At 42.6% G+C, this 17178-nt stretch overlaps 1 protein-coding gene across 1 annotated transcript in view; it reads right to left on the bottom strand.

The window, feature by feature from the left end:
* Positions 1–17178, bottom strand: part of kif19 (kinesin family member 19) — a 35415-nt gene that overhangs the window by 9395 nt on the left and 8842 nt on the right. The window contains exons 3-5 of the mRNA XM_022743153.1: positions 4724–4834; positions 4510–4597; positions 3184–3320 (exon numbers count right to left, since the gene is read on the bottom strand). Of these exons, the coding sequence (XP_022598874.1) occupies positions 3184–3320; positions 4510–4597; positions 4724–4834 (336 nt within the window). The remainder of the gene's footprint in view (positions 1–3183; positions 3321–4509; positions 4598–4723; positions 4835–17178) is intronic.

Raw genomic sequence — 17178 nt, 5'->3', positions numbered from 1 at the left:
TCACTACTTTATCGTGTAGTCAAACAGCCCTTTCCTTTGGAACTATATTTTCTAAACCATGAAACTACTGTATTTCTACGCACAAGCGCACCTACACGCCATATTCAAAATAAAGCATACACTTCAACTTATGTTGAATATTTCAAGCCTGGACCTAAGTGGTGCATAGACTGACCAACAGACCGACTGTCATCCTTAGAGTGACGCTGCTGGCAAAGCTACATGTGAGAAGAACAGCCAACAATACCATAATAAACACTTAGGTGGTAAAGACTAACTGATGCATTTTTTATCTTTACAGTGTATATTTATTAGTATATGTTGTGTGTGTGTCTGTGTGTGTGTTTTAGAGATTGCACGTGTGAAAGAGAGCGTGATATGAACAAGAAAAGGAATAGATGTGTGCACTGCGGCTGTAAAATGGCATTTAACCTCTTTGTGGTGACAGTGGCAACAGATTGCTCCGTGGAAACAGCAAACACACACACACACACACACACACACACACCGGATTCATCCTGAAGAGCTCAGTGCAGGTCAGAGAACAGCCACACTCCATGACTGGCATTTTAATGGGAAAATTTTCACTTTCAGCCCCCTACTCCCCCCAGAGTGCTACTAAAGAGCTAAGCTTCAATAACACTGTCAATCACTGCACATAATCACAGTATTTGCCACTGAAAACACAAAATGTAATTTCGATGTCTGATACAAACCCTCCTCCCACCAGACAAAATTTGTACCCAACAAGTACTTATATTGTACCATTTCCATTTTCTGTTGAAGGCTGAATGCTCTTTTCATATTTGCTCTTTTTATAAAAAGGTACTAATCATCTCTGTCTCATTTTTTCTGTCATCATCCCTTCCTTTAGTTTCTCTCCAACCATTTCCTCTTTCTCGTCTTCTCTCACTCTCATTTCTTTTCCTGACAGTTTGAACATTTCTAAAATAAATGTGAGTCATTCCTCTTTATATTCGTGCTGGCATCTTTTCCAACACGACTTACAGGAGCGAAACAATGATCGACAAACTGTTTGCTACAAATCAGAAGAAAAGTCCTGAATGAGGCAGTTCATTTGTGTTTTAAAAACCAAGTCACTGCTACATGAAAGGTGAAAAGTACAAATACATTTATTTAAAGGTTATTTGAAAAGACAGATTTATGTAGATGAAACCCATGCACACTATGAACTCATTGTATCACTACACTCATTTCAGCTTCAGTCAAGAAAAGACACAAATTACCTCATTACATGTGAATACGAAGGTCACACAAGTGAAGCTCAGTTACTGCTGTCAGAGTCAAATGAACCGACTCCATTGTAGCCAGTGCTATTAATGGCTTTGTCATTAAACACACAGTCTGAGCTTCTCAGTAATGAGGTGTGGAACCACAGCTGGCAGGCACACTGAGAAACTGCCATCATCAGCCTGCTGTCTTATCTGTGATCCATCATCCTCTGACAAAGGGCGGAGATAAAACTCAGCTAGCAGGACCACAGATTACTCCACATCTAAATGAACTGCGGCAAAAGCACATATACAGTGCAGTATGTAAAGTACCTATACCTACAGTATGTAATCTGTTATTTATGGTGTTTGTAAATATTATCCGACCTATAGTGCTGCTGAAGTGACAGATAACAAGACAAAAGAGTGACAACCATCTTCTGAGGGATGCTCTGGTAACAACATAACAACCACCTCCCCGTGATGTCCTCAGCAAGTCTCTATTCACGCCACTAAACTCAAAAACAAACTCTAACGCTGGAAGCACACTGCCTTAGTGTGTGTGCATGACAGCTGCCGTCGTTGACCTGCTGCGACATAGAGTTGCGGGCTACTGGAATGTTGGATTTCTTTTCATTATAAATTCATTTCCGATTTATTTTTGACAGAAAATGTAAAAAAAAAAAAAGATCACATCAAAATGGTCTGCATCATATTCAGATTCAGCCTCGACATAGAAACTATAGCGAAAGGTGTCGAATTTATGTAATATTGCTGGTATAATGTCATTATGACATCAACAGGTCCTTGCTGGGAGACGTGCATGTCACGTGTGAAAAATAGGCGAGACGCTGAATCTCTAGATACTGGACTTAGGGCCTGACACTCCAGTGTTTTGTATCGCCTTACGTTGCCTCACTTCTCCTCCTCTCTCCTCATTTTGCCTCACGTTTTCCGTTAAAAGTTGCACTTTGTAAACACCACAGCCGACAGCCAGCTAATTAATGATGTGCATTACATTCTGTGTCAGCAGGAGGGAAAACAATTAATCAATAGTGTGTATTTGTACTCCAGTGGATGTCAGTGAGAGACAAACTAAACAAAAAAAAGGCTGCAATATCTTTTTGGAAGAGGATTTCAGTTGAAAAAGCTTCAATTGGCAGTTTGGCTTTGCTTTGCTATGAGGAAGACAGAAAAAAAAAGAAAGGATATCGTGAAAATGGGAGAAACCACACTGAATTGGAGAAATTGCTGCTTCACTTTGATGCACAGCCCTTTCAGACACCACTCTTGTCAGTAACCGCCTCCTCTAACAATACACTCAACAAAGCGGCCATCGAAAGGGTCAGTTAGAGTCGAGCCACAAAAACTACAGGCGATGACGAGTTATAGAAGTTCAACAATGGTCCACTGGTGCCCCGCGGCTGACTATCACCTCGTATTTCGCTTCTGTTATGAAAAGGTTTGACAGATAGCAACTCTCTCTTTGAGGCAGCGGCAGTAAGCCTTTACAGATTCAGTAAGGAAGGGGAGGCAAGGTAAGTGTGTTTGTGCAACACAGTTCAAAGTGCTTTACATGGGATATAAAAACGGCATCAAGACAAGCTATGAAAGAAGAACAAGGCAAATAAAAACACATATATAACTGTGGAATTTAAGTAGTCTCCAAAGTCTGCTCAGTTGTGTGTGGGCATCTCTACATGGCTGTGGATGAGGACGCACGCTCAGCTCAGAAAAAGTAAAGTGACACCAGCAGTATCTGCCTGCAATTGGCACAAGCTCACAACCATAGATGTGAGCTGTGAAGAAAATCAGCAGAAATCTCTAAATCCTGAATGAGCAATCAAGCTAATGGTTATAACATTTCGAACCCTGCTGCAGGCCAATTACAAGATGTGCCATCGCTGATTCTGTCGTAGGCAAATTAGTCGTAGGCAAATTAAGTTCTGACCTCCAGATAGGACATGGAGACGCTGTACAGCATGTCGTCACTGGTTTCCTCAATGGCACGGAACAGGTCGTTTAACGTTCGAACGTAGATGCCTGGCTCCTTGTCTGTCCCCAACATGGTGTATGTCTTCCCACAACCTGAAAACAGAAACATAATAGACACAAACAGAAAAACATTATTGTTTGTCTTGAAAAGCAAGAATACAAGAATTCACAGTTTAGTTTTAGGATGATAGTGTTTTTTACACATGAAGTGTTTAGACTAGTTGATTTGTTTTAGGGATCGGAAATGACTTTGGAAAGAAGTGTGTAGAATTTGTGTAATATGTAATGATTTTAAAGCTGCTCTAGTGAATATTTTACAGAAACAATGAATGAAATGACTGTGTATCATGTGAAAGAGGTCACTCGTATCAACAAACCCACATAGAGTTATTACCAACTCTGCAGGTACCCTCAGCGCTTTAGCGTTTTTCAGCCCATTGTTTATTGTTTTATGTGCCTAACCTTACTGCATGTTACCTGACCAGCACTAAACTAGACGGACAAAGTTAGCGACTTGCTGGGGAATATAGCGGAGCATTTAGCAGCCAGGGAACGAGAGTTTTTGTAGACCAAACTGCAGTTAGAAGGAGCTGAAATACTGGCAGCCAGAGTCACCACTCCAAATGTGGGATGATGCTGCTCTTTGTCTCAGAGCAGTATTATCTCAAAAATGTGGAAATAGGCAACTTTTGTGTTGCAACTTTATAACATGAAAACTGTGTCAATCTTGTGTCCACTATGACGTAATCTCATTTTATGAAAGATAAATGCTACAGCTAAATCTACAAGCTTGGTGTTTACTTCGTGCATATGTCTGAACATTAAAGATGTGCTGTATTTATTCAACCTCGGCTGGCCTGTTGCACGCAAACGCTAAAACCTCTGCGTGTTTTTCTTCCCCACAAAGGGAGACAAAGAGCTTTGGATCTCTGACAGATGGACAGACAGAAGGGAGAAGTCAGACAGACGGATGGGAAACTTGAATGGAGAAATAGTACTGAACTATTCTCTGACAGTCGGAACCTACCCACTGGAAACGTGGGAGGAAGAGCGTGACTCATTTTCTTCTCATACCTGCACTAAAATGAAAAACCAAAACAGATGTGAGAGAGACGTGTCACCCTTTTCCTGTGTGCGCTGAGGCTGACCAGACATTAAGGGTCAGAAAGGTGACACGTGATTGGTGGATGATACATCTCCATCAAAAAGAGTCATAAGGTATCAACCTGAACCATGTGTGACACACACACACACACACACACACACACACACACACACACACCTGTGGGTCCGTAGGCAAACACAGTGGCGTTGTAGCCTGATATGAGGCCCTCAATCAGGCCTTTGGTTGTAGCTCGGTACACCTCCGCCTACATGGGAAAAAGAAAATAAAAGATTCAAGTGCACAGGCATATTCTGTGAAAACAAATGCAGCGCCATATTTGTATAAATTTCATTTAATTTTTGATTTATTTCAACATTAGCTTTCGACTGACCTGACTGGCTGAGTAGTCGAACGCCACGTCGAACATGTAAGTCTTCTCCCTGGAGCGGTTGGCACGCAGGATGTCGTCCGGGTCCTCCATGGGGTCCATCAGAACCACCATCTGATGATGAAGAGGAGGAAGGCAGAGGGAGGGGGGGAGGGGGGGTGGGGGCAGAGAGAGAGAGAGGGACAGGAAAACGGTGGTTAGCCTCCAAGCCAATACAGCAGCTCATTAACTCGATGACATGTCTCTTGTCAGTCACTTTGGAAAGTTTAGCTAATGAACAAATTTGCTCTGGATGTCAATATGAAAATGTGCCAAAAGTAGGATAGCTGGCACGTCAGATAATATTGTCACAACTAAATTCTCCTGTGATTGGACGGATCACGGATTAGAAAATTATAATTTGTCTGTTATAAATTTACTGCCTGTTTAGATTGTAATGTGTGTTAATGCATAGCTACAAAAGGAATTAAAAAAGGTGCTACACTGCGCAGCTGTAGCATCAGCTGTTAGGGCTGGCTAGCATAAAATGCAGATGGCTCCCTTGTCTGTTGCAGATGGGTGCAGATGTCTGTTTCTGTTGAGACACTTTGCATGTCTGCAGGCGCAGGTATGGATAACTGAAAGGCATCACAGTCAGATATGAGCATGACATCACCCATAATGTTACAATGTGTCTGTTATTAACAGTATTAACCATACAAGTATGGTATATTGTTATTTTCATTCATGTTTTGGCTGGGTCTCCTTTTTTTCTTTTTCCATAGGTTTGGTCAAGTTTGCATTCAAATTACCACCAGAAGAGGCTGAAGCTGGACATTTCAAGCATTTATTGACTGCTTACTTTAAGGGATCCATTTCAACTTCTTTCAACTAGTTTTCACACAATCACAGCAGGTGTTGTCAAGGAAACACCTTAATTGACCCACCTTATTGTAACTGGTCGTTTCTTGGTTTATTGTGACAATAAAGACACTCAGCATCAGCATCACACCAATTTGTAATCCTATTTGTGTGTTTATTTTCCCCCAAAATTCAATTACGTGGGTCAAATCATAATTTTAATAAACCATACTTTCCATTTTTTACAGATTAGTTTAGCTACTCAACAATCTTTCCATGTACTCAATGCAATTTCAAATAAGTCACATGTCATTTTGTGTATTCAGATTAGACTGGAGGAGACATGGAAAGAAAAATGACTGGCAGCAAGAGTGGAGAAAAGCAAAGTCACATTTCAAATCAAGGACAATTTGCAATTTTCACAAATAGAAATGAATAAACTCGAATTATCAAAATAAATGACACTTCATCACTAATGAAGGTAGGTTGTGTCAAATTATGTTTTGTGCATGTGACAGTCTGAGCAGCAGAATCACACTGTGTGTGAATACACGGAGACTGAGATGTGTCATTGTGCCAATTGTGCTGTGTGACAAAGCCTAAGCCTAAGCCACGATCATCAGTAAATCGCAGCTCTCCAAAAGAACATTTCAGGGACAAATGCTGAGCAGAAACAGCACAGCACGACAGAAAAAAATATTACAATGCTGTTGACAAATCACTGAATCAGAGTGTATACAATTGGTTTGACAGGTTGTACACATCTTAAAGAAAATTATGCCGCTAACTAGGGTTGTACTGACGGACCATGCCATGTCGCCGGCTGACAGCCCAACATCGATGTTGACCCTCCCCAGCCCCGCATTGTCAGGGCTTTGCAAGTTCACGTTTTACAGCAGAAAACGTCAAATGTCAGAACTGTTCTTGAACACAACCCGATAAATTCGTTCAGTGCAACAAGGCGGTGATAGGCGGAGATGTGCTGTCTGAATTTCGGCCTAACTAAAGATAGATGACGAGTCTGTGATGTTATCTCCTTCAGGTTGCTTAAAAAAAAAAAAAAGGAAAACTGAAACTTATTGACCAGGAAAAAAGTGCGCTATAGCGTTCAGGGAAAAGTTCCCTTCATTGCTTGTACACACAACTCAGAAAAAGTTTGCCAGGTGTTTGGACTGTCTACCGAGGAGTTAAACAAGATAAACCGAGCACTTTATTCCACATCGGATAAAGTAAAACAGGATGCCATTCTGTTGTCTCACATGCACTTCATGCCAGTTAAACGGCGAAGGCCTAAAGTGGATAATCCATCAAAACACAAAACAAGGGATCAGCTGGGAGTTTGCCACAGTTTTTTTTAGCTGATGTGCTCCGTTCAGCGGTGGGTCTGGAGAGTCCTCTGAGGCCTCTAACGCTGAAGCACCCCGCTTGTTTGATGACCACCTCAACCACTGAGCCGCTCACTTTGAAGCCTCTCAATTGAAATTCAAGAGGAGAGATTTCACTTTTAATAAACTGACAACAACGGGTGAGGCGGGGAGCACGGCAAGCTTGCACAAGCTGCAATCAGCGAAAAGGGGGACAGGAGAGGGGGGATGAAGTACTGAAGAGGAAAGATGGAGAGGTGTGAAACATGAAGCAACACCGGTACTTGTTTGTCCTTTGAGTTTACTCCTTCACTGGGCTCAAGATATGTCTTTTCATGGTGGGAGAAGATGAAGAAGAGCATGTGAGGGTAAGAGAGTAGTGTGTGCAGCAGTTGATGCTACTCTTTTCAATCCTTCCTCCCCCTCCTCTTCCTCCTCATCCTCTTAACTTCCCGCTTCTCCTCTAACTTTTCTTTGCACTCTGTCCTGCTACAGTGACGTACGGGTTCTGATCGCATTTCACAGGAAAGATATTGTGAACAAAGGAGTACTTCTCCTAGTATCCAAGGTCAGAGCCCACATTTGGATAAGGGCTGGCAGTGTCTTGGGCGGTTGTCTGCTTTGTCAGATCGTCTTATCATCATTGTCTGTTTATATCTCATACAGGGCACATCTCTGCTGATTATGTTGACAGTCAATATGACTATATATAGATACGAGCTTGGTTGGCCATCAACAAAAACGAGAATCCCAGCCATCATCTGGCTGCAGCAGTTTACGCTAAATCTGTTTCATCGCCCCCCTGACTCCACATGATAGTCTCTTATATTGCGTTTCAATATAACAGAAGACATAAACAAGTCATTCCCATCTTATTTCTCCATTTTTGTTGTCACACAAATGCACAGGTACACAAAGTGTACTGATCATGGCTCATGAGGGCTTCCTAACAGAGAGGAGGAAGACCAGGGGAGGCAGTCACTCCTGGTCAGGTGCAGAGACAGATGCCGAATCACTACTTTATAGGGCTTCAACTAAAGATTAGTTTCATTATTGAATAATCTACTGATTATAATCTCAACTAATCTACCAATTGTTTAATGTACAAAAAGACATCTTCAAACTGAGTGTGAACTTGTGAATGTCATTTTTCATTGAGAAATGAGTGAATAAATTTAATTTATTATAAAAAAGTAGCTGGGGACTACTTTTTTTGTCTATCTCCTATTTTATGCTCATAAAGTTGCCTGATAGCACTAACATGAATACAGATGGATGGCAACCCTTTCATTGGAGTATTACTTACACACAGTATACAGTATGTACAATATATCATCATTTGACAGTGGAGAGCACTGTTTTGCGGGGGTGTAGAAAGTACCAGTTTTGTGTGATCGAAAGTCTATAACAGAGCCTTTTCAAATTTAGTCACCTTAGTGTGGACCTGTTACTGTACGCATGATGCGGTGTTTTTTGACAAAGCTAATGAGCATGCAACAATGCTCTTACATAATTGCACGCACAGTAGGTATCAAATAGTGTGTGCATCCATGCACAATTTTGTTCCTGCGCATGCACTTGGGAAAATCATTAAGGGCTGAGGGTGTTGATAACACCTCTAGTCCCATCTGTCATCTGTGTTTCTTGTGTTACAGTATCTGCCATAGCTCCACCCATGAATATCCACAAACAACAGCTGCTGCTCAGGCAGACTCTATACCACTAATTTTCTTAAGTCTTCTGATAAGACTGTAAGTTGCTGGCTCTGATGACAGTACACTGTGTAGCAACATAAGACCAGATGTCTGGGCATGCGCCTCAGGGTTCTGATGCCAGTAACTGCCCTGTGTGTTCAATTAAGCGGCTTCTGAGAGACAAAGAGTCTAGGGTGAGGTACAGGTTAGTCCTCGCATTGACGTCCAGTGCACAGAACAGGTTGAGGAGTATTTGGAAACATGGCAGTCTCATGGATACCAGTAAATCTCCCACATATCCTCTCTCTCTCTCTCTCTCTCTCTCTCTTTCTCTCTCTCTGTCTTTCTCGCTCTCACACAGTTGCATGGAAACATGTACTCATATGACACACATAGCAACTAAGACAGAAGCACTTCATGTCCACTGCAACTTGCAAGTCTGTGCAAGCAGGGTGGCATGACTGACCACAAGAGCGGACGCCAGCGCACTCCCACGCACTGCGTCTGTGTGTATAAGATGAGAGGAGGTGGTGTTCGCTGGAGTCTTGTTACACCACAAATATTGAGCAATGGCTTCTCACTTCATCTATGTGTAATCAATAAAGATAGCAAAAGCTCAAATTAAAGTTGAACATTTTTAAACTGCTGAATGGAATTGTATTTTAAATATCCAGTAAGTGGTTATAACACATTAGGAGTTAACAGCGACTAGTTGATTAATCAATCTTCATAAAAGGAATCAGCAACTGTTGATAATCGATTAACCATTTGAGCCATGTTTCAAACAAAAATAACAAATATACACTGGTTCTAGCTCCTCAAATGTGAATGTTTTCTGGTTTTCTTTCCAGCTGTTTTTTTTAAGGTGAAATGATGTATCGAGAAAATAATCAGATGCAGGTGTCATTCTGGGTGTTTAGTACAGGATCATGCTATTGCAAAGTCTTATTTCATAGGCTACAAGCTACAAAAGGTGATCACAATCACAGGATAAAGCTGGTGGTTTATTTCCACATCGACAGAACAACCAGATCACACAGCCGTACGCAGGATCTGTTAAACACACAGATCAACTGGTCAAGCCCTCTCAGTCATTGGGCAGACGGAATCAGTCCCAGAAGAGCTCGTCAGTTCATCCTGGTGTTTGGTATACGTGAATCATGAAGCCAACGCGCTTAAAACCAGGCTGTACCAGTAACCAGTCAGTACACAGCTGCACGGTAACTGTTTGAACACAACTGACACAATACAGCAAACACACAAGCTGTGACTACTGTATCACTGATAATTAATTATTGGGACATTGACTATGACTCTAACGTGAAAGAACTTCTTATTATTACTTTCAGCTTCTTTCTTTCATCATACTTGTTTTTACTTGTAACTTACTGAAGCTCTCTCTCTCTCTAAAAGTGCTAGTAGAGAAAATTCTCTATGAATTAGTTTTTTCCGACGTGGAATTACTGCGGCATGACCAGGACAGACATCCCTGCAGAAATCAGGAGGACACACAGAGGTTGCACTGGAGGAATGGAGCGATAAGGGAAGAGAGCTGGGTCCAAAAAACAGAGACTGATGAAGAAGAGGTAGATATAAGCCATATCTCCTCTCTATTCGGCCCTAGTCAGGAATCGAAGGGACTTGCATGAGTCTAGTGTGGACACATGGCTACAGGAAGGTACTGGAGATCCCATCACTACCATTGTCGGCTTTCAGGAGGTTTGGGTTGACAGGAATAAATCTGAGATTGGAAAGAAAAGAGGTGGCAGGCTTGCTGCTTTTATTAACGACAGATGATGCCATCCCGATGAACAGGACAAACCACAACCCGGTCCACCTTCAGCCCGGGTAGTGGTGGGGTTTTAAGGAGACATACGCTACTCTCCAAGACTGCTTCAAATGCAATTCAACGTTGAAAGCCTGTCTCGACAGACAATGATTTTGATCTGTAACCATTTAACAGCTGAAACTACATCAGACAGAAAATAGAGACAGAGGGGGTAGTGTCGACGGCATGATCCCCAAACGTCCATGGTGATGGTTAATTTCGTCTCAGTTTTAGAGAATTTAGCTGCACTTCTATCAGGAAAGAAGAAACAGAAACCTCCCAACTGTTCAAAAGTTCAATAACATATTATGAGGTGAGCGATGTCTAGGTCAGATTATTCACTGGGATCCAAATTGGCTCCTGCTGTTCTTTCTATTGGGAACCACTCCCCCCTCCTTTTTTGTTGACTCCTGACTAATTCATGGGCACTACTGAATAAGATGTCAATTTTGACACAAGCAGGCCAGAAGCCTGAGGGCACCATGAACCACATGAAGTGAAAAGGAAAGCAATTTCCTGGTCGACAGCCTCTGTAAACGTGGTGTCATTTTTAGCAGTTTTAATCATGCTGTCGCTAGTCACAATGGACATCACATGCTAGATCCACTTTTCATTTGAATTCAGGGCTTGACTCAATATAACTTGACCCCGGTCGCTGACAAAACAAATGGCCAGAGCGTGAATTTACACACGGTGGCTATGAAAAAAAGGGGTTCCTAAAATATTCATTTGCTTACAAGGATCAGCCAGAGTCAAAACAACAGCTTGCTTATGCAGCGACATGAAACCAATTAGCGTGATGGAGTTATCTAAATGCCATAAAAAGCAGTGGGGTGCAATGGAGCACCCTTGCCCAGCGCCTTTCCTGGCTGATGGGTTTTCTAATCACGAGGCCCTGCTGTTCTGGTCGTTAAAGCAGCAGGGTTGACTTGGTTGGCCATCTTGCTGATTATAGCACCGCTAACTCCCACCGCGGATCCATAATTCAAAGCCTGGATGTGGTGCGGTTTCACAAGCCAGCCCGCCTGTGTGCCAAGTGGCATATGCTGCCAAGACGGGCAACAAAAGTCAGCATTCGTGTAGACATCAAGCCCTTTTATAGGCACTGGTTTCATTACACCTAAATGATGGCTCGGGTCACTAATAAAATGAGAATGAAAAGAGCAATTGGAAAACGCAGTCGTATACAGTAACTGGCCGACATTGCGCTGGCTGCTGCTCAAACTTGATAACACACAGTTTGATTAGTCACAAAATTCAGTGTCCGGATTCCTGCCTCATATTCTCAATGATGATCACAAACGGGCTTCTCATTGCCAGCAGGTGAAAGTGTAATGGACAATTTAGTGTCTACGAAAAAAGGAAAGATAACATTTTTATAAAAGAAACCCAACATTAGGAGAGAGGAGAAATTCAAAGAATAGACCAGCAGGCAGCAGATGGAGAAGGACATTTTAAACAAAGACATGCAGACAGTGTCTGAATCAGAGTGATAGGGTCAAATCACCTGTCCACACTGATGTCACGTTTTATTGCTTACATTTGTGTGCGGTCTTTATTGCTCTGGTTTCAAAGGTCATGAGATTAGATCCTCTTTCATTCCCGTTCATAGGGTTGACCATGCATGTATTGAGAGAGAGACTAATAGAAGTGCTTTTGAAGAAGTGCTTTTGTCTGTGTGTCATTTACAAGTGTATGTCCATCTCCGCATCTAGTTTTTCCCCAGAGACACCATCCTCATTTCGTGGTTACTATGGAGTAGAGTTGATCAGTGGGATGTATAGGCCTGAAATTATCAAAAATGTCCTGTCTCACAGTGTCACAAAGTCCTTTAGAAAATAGTTATATTCACATAAAAGCATTATTATTTGATCCTTGAGCAACTGGCCATGGATGCTCAGTCTGTCCAACACTGTGTGTGTGTGTGTGTGTGTGTGTGTGTGTACAGCTGGGCTCTCCCTGCATGCATTTCACCATATCCCCTTCCCTTATCTTTAGGTTGCACAATGACATAACGGCGGAGTCGTTCAACGGTGACATCTGTGTGCTGCGTCAAGAGCACCGCAAAGAACAAAGGGTCAAGATCACAAAAAGAAAGCAATCAGGTCTAAGCAGTGACCTTTACAGGGCCACCTTTCAAGCTGCTCTTTCAGAAATGCAACCAAAGCTTTGGAAAGTCCGGCGGGCACAATTGCGGCTGGTTATCTGATAGAAAATCTCAGAGCTGCCCTCCCTGCACCCCAACAATGCTAGCGTATATCCCGTTTCAGGGGCTCTCGATGATCGGAGGTGTGCGTTGGCTCGCGGTGTACCTGATACAGGGAGCTTGATAGCAAGGGCTGCTCTTCATTTGAGGTTACATAAGATGTCTGGTTGTGTCTGTAACAAACGAATGCCAGATCTGAACAGTCAGACGAGGGTCGCTGTCATTCTAACTCTGACAAATGCACACACACACTCTTGCAACAGGATTCCCAGCTCCTTACGCAACAAGACATCTTGAAAGATCATGAATTGGATAAAAGAAAGGGCTTTTCTTTCTTTCTGTCTCTCTGCCTCCTGTCCATTTTTTCTTCCCTGCTCCTTAACCTCGTCATTTCTGTTACGAGGCCATGTAGCGCAGATGTATTATTGGATGGCACAGGCGCAGATGGCAACAACCCCCCCATCCCCCCCCCCCCCGATCTCAATTAAGTGTGAAGATGTGGCGGGTGCAGGGTGCCCTGGGGTCACCCTCAATATAAAATAATAAAAGATATTAAGCGTCAATGTGCCAGATGTTTGTATTTCAAATCAAAAAAGATCTTGGTTTCAAAGCATAATCTAATCACCCTCTTCTTGTTTCTTGTGCTACAAATCTCATTGGTATTTATAACATATTTTTATTAGTCTTAGCCTGCAAACTAAAAAAAAGCAAATGAAGAACAGATCCTCCTTGGTGGAGGTAATTAGGCTGATTACCAGCAAAGCTATTACTTCTCCACTTGGTGCCATAACAAACAAACAACATCCAAGAGCCAACCAACTGGCAGGACAGCTCTGTTGCTTTGTGCCAGAGACTGGCACAGGATGCCGGCTGCTGAAGGTCAGAGGTAGCCTCGAGGCCAGAGGCCAGAGGTCGGCCATAACACACAAAACTGGGACAATCAGCAGTTATCCAGACAAGACACTGACACGCACAGATACACACACGCTACAGTGACCATTTTAGAATCAGAGGAACAAGAAGACAAGTGGAAACTTTAAGAGAAGCCTGACTTTACTCAGGATATGCGTCTTCTTCTTGTCCTAATTTAAAATATCAGGTAAGACGTAGTGAATTCAGGCCCCACACTATTTTGATTCACCTCCTTAGTCACTATAATCATGCAACTGTGTTCATAACAAGTGACAATGACGTGAAAACAATAATGGGTGATAAACATCCTGCAGTGCTGGAATTTGAGTTCGCGAACAAGTGAATGAAGGCTGAGCAGAGCAGGACGGAGCAGCAGAAACATCTGAACCTAGAGAACTGCCGCCTCCAAAGGAAACATGCGAGTTTGTAATTTTGACATGGGAAGTCATTATGCTTGAAGTCTGGGTGGTTTAAGTCGTGAGAATGCTGTTGCTAGGCGACTGAAAGCAAAAAATTGACAGTGAATTTTCACTTACCAAACCAGTACCATTACTTTAGAGAATGTATCAATAAGGTATCTCCTGTTTTGATGTTCTTTTCCCACTCTTTCGTTGTATTGATTATACATTATGTTGTTATGTCTCTCCTCTGTCAGGCTTAATAGAGGTGGAGGCAGGAAAAACGTGTTGAACCTACGTAATGCCCTTTGGAGGATCTTTTCAGAAGGCAGCAGCAGCAGCAAGCTCTGCAAGGATCCAATTAGTACAGTGTCAACTTAACTTCACGCCCATGTTCACATGTAATGACGTCAGTAATAGCAGAATGGCGCTCGACCGCATGCTATTTTCAGGGCATTTGAGTCCATTTCACTCACATCGACATGACAGAATGGGAGATGTGATTTGTGTGAGGCACAAAAGCAGCCATTTCGTTTTCCAAGTAGCTTCAATTCTTCTGTGGCCCCAGCGCACCATGAACTTTCCACAGGGTTTCAAAAATACACTGTAGCCTGTTTTTTTTGGGGTTTTTTTTGAGGATAAAAGATAGATCTCTTGTACAATAATAAAGAGAAATAGACGGAAGAATGGCCCGAGTGCTAGCAGCCTCAAGAGGCTCTAAAGCTCATTACGCAGAAAGCAAAATTGTTGGATGGATGAAAAATAGACCCACTGAAAGGGTTTTGAGTTTGCTCACACTGGAAAAGTGCAACAATTAAGTATCCTGTAAAGACCAGCATGCATTTCAAAGATGGTGAGAAGGGAAGAGCACAGGAGGCAAAACAAACACTATCAAACCAGTAGAAAAGTATTTTGATTTCTCTTTGTGACGTTCAATTGTCAGTCATGTTCCAAGGTCACAGATCTATTGACATCTGCTAGTGCCATGTGACATTTAATACTGTAGGAAACGGTTATGTACATGGATTTCTTGAAACTGCAAGACAGTATATATGGAAATTTATTTTGCATACTATGTACTATTAATATGTATATGGACCCAGCCAGCACAGTTTTCTTACACTTGTTTGGTTTGAAACTGGTGTAAGAGTTTCTTCACTGGCATGTTTATTTGCACATTTGCAAGGAAAAGCTGGAGTTTTCATAAAATATTATGTTTTTGGTTTTCATACATAACATTTCTGCTTTTTCTGATCTGCAACCGTTTTGAATAAGGTGGTGCTGGGTCACAGTACTTCCTAACATATGTAAAAAATCTCACCGCTCCCAGCGTTAACCGGTGCTGTCATTTCTCTGGAAAGGCAGTGTCATGGTTCACCAGACAAACAACATGGTGTTTTGACTGGGGTATTACACAGAAAACCCCCTTAGAGACTTACTCCCTCTAGTACCTTAATTCCCGAGACATATGGGAGATGTAAACAATCACTTGCTGCAAATCTGTCTGTCTTCAGTGCCACCTCTTTCCTCTGTCCTGAATTTCCCTCGGCCTCTTTTTGCTCATCTGTTGCTGTTTCCGTGCACCGCATCCCCGACCCTTCAACAACTTTCACACTTCAAATTCTCAGTGAATTGTCTTTCCTTTCCCCCTCCCTCATTCAGTTCCCTTTGTTCGTGTCTTCTAGAGATTTTGAGAGAGGATTGTTGGCTGTTGATGGGAACTTTGTTGTGAGAAACAACTTGTGACCCATTAGCTATGTTACAATGGACCAATCCCTGCCTCTCTTTCTTGCCAGGAGCCCAATAAAGATTGCACATCAATGGACCTGCGGCTGACCTGTACTTCCTGCTTGTGTAAGTGGTATTAGGTGGCAACGGAGGAAGCAGGGGAACATTGTGCTCTTGATTCTGTTACACTGAACTGAGCACACACGGCACCGAAGGATGTGCTTCTCCCCTAATATAGAAAAGATGTTATGCTCGTGTAATCTATAACATAATTAGTTGATGCGGCCACAGTAAAAGCCCTTTGGACAATTTCTTTCATGTTCATCAACCCCTCGCGGACTGAAGAGTGACTCAGAAGACGAAGCAAGGTGCGAACAATTCGCACATGCTACATCATGCTCTCTATTATGTAACGGCTGGATTGTATAATACTATTTTATAATGAGCTCATTTTGATTCCTAGGGAGTAGGTCAGGGGCAATAAGTGTGTTTACTTGAGTTCTAAGAGCTACTCAGGAGAGTCTAGTCTCCTTCAGCCGCTGCTTATGGTGAGCCGCCACGCCCTGCCCTCTCATCACGATCAGGAGTGGAAGAGCTGGGAGGTAACTGAGAGGGATCACAAACTACACCTGTACACACACACACACACACACACACACACACACACACACACACACACACACACACACACACACACACACACACACACACACACACACACAGACAAACATGCACAGACCCACCCTTGGCCCTTGTTGTAACAGAGACTCAAGGAAGGGGCAGGGATCAGGGCGAGTCAGAGCGAGGCCGAGAAGGAGAAGTGGAGTGAGAGAGAAAATGAGGAAAGCAAAGATTATCCGCTTTCCAGGGTCAGACTGTCTATTTGTGCTGACATATTAACCTAGCTTTGCAATAAAGTAGGTCTACCTTCTGCGTGCAACCCAAAATAAACTCTTCTTGTGCTTCTTGTTCGTTACTGCGCCTCCCCGCTGCGCCACTGTTGCCGTTTCAGGTTCAGGTCTCATTCCTGGCTCCGTCTCTGTGTGAGGAGGTTAAATCTTTCGCAGCTAAAAAGGACACGGCTATTTGTAGTTCCTTTCCCTCTCCTACACAAACATGAAGCTATTCAAACACTGTCTCGTAAAAAAAGAGACTGTGCATGGACAAAGTGTGCCCTTTTTCACATTTTCCACAGAGTTTTAACTAGGCTATTATGGCGATTGACTGTTTTGGAGAGAACATTTCCATCAGCAGAGGGTAGGGGAGCATTAGGACAGTAAGGGAGCTGGGCCATTTTTATGCAAATTTTGAGCATTTCTGATGCATGTTGCTCGCTCTCCTTCGCTTTCAGGCCAGTAGCAAGCTTTCTCCAAATTAAATTAAATTAGCTGTGCTTGCACAAGGAAATTAGTGCATATTGATTAAAACAAACTGTTCAAGGAGGATTCAGGAACACATCATTTCCACTACCACCCAGGACAATGCTGG

The sequence above is a fragment of the Seriola dumerili genome, unplaced genomic scaffold (assembly GCF_002260705.1).
Source record: "Seriola dumerili isolate Sdu_G_001 unplaced genomic scaffold, Sdu_1.0 BDQW01000068.1, whole genome shotgun sequence".
NCBI classification, from domain to species: Eukaryota; Metazoa; Chordata; class Actinopteri; order Carangiformes; family Carangidae; genus Seriola; species Seriola dumerili.
Note: the sequence above shows the minus strand (reverse complement) of the source record. Positions and strands in the feature narration are given on the sequence as shown.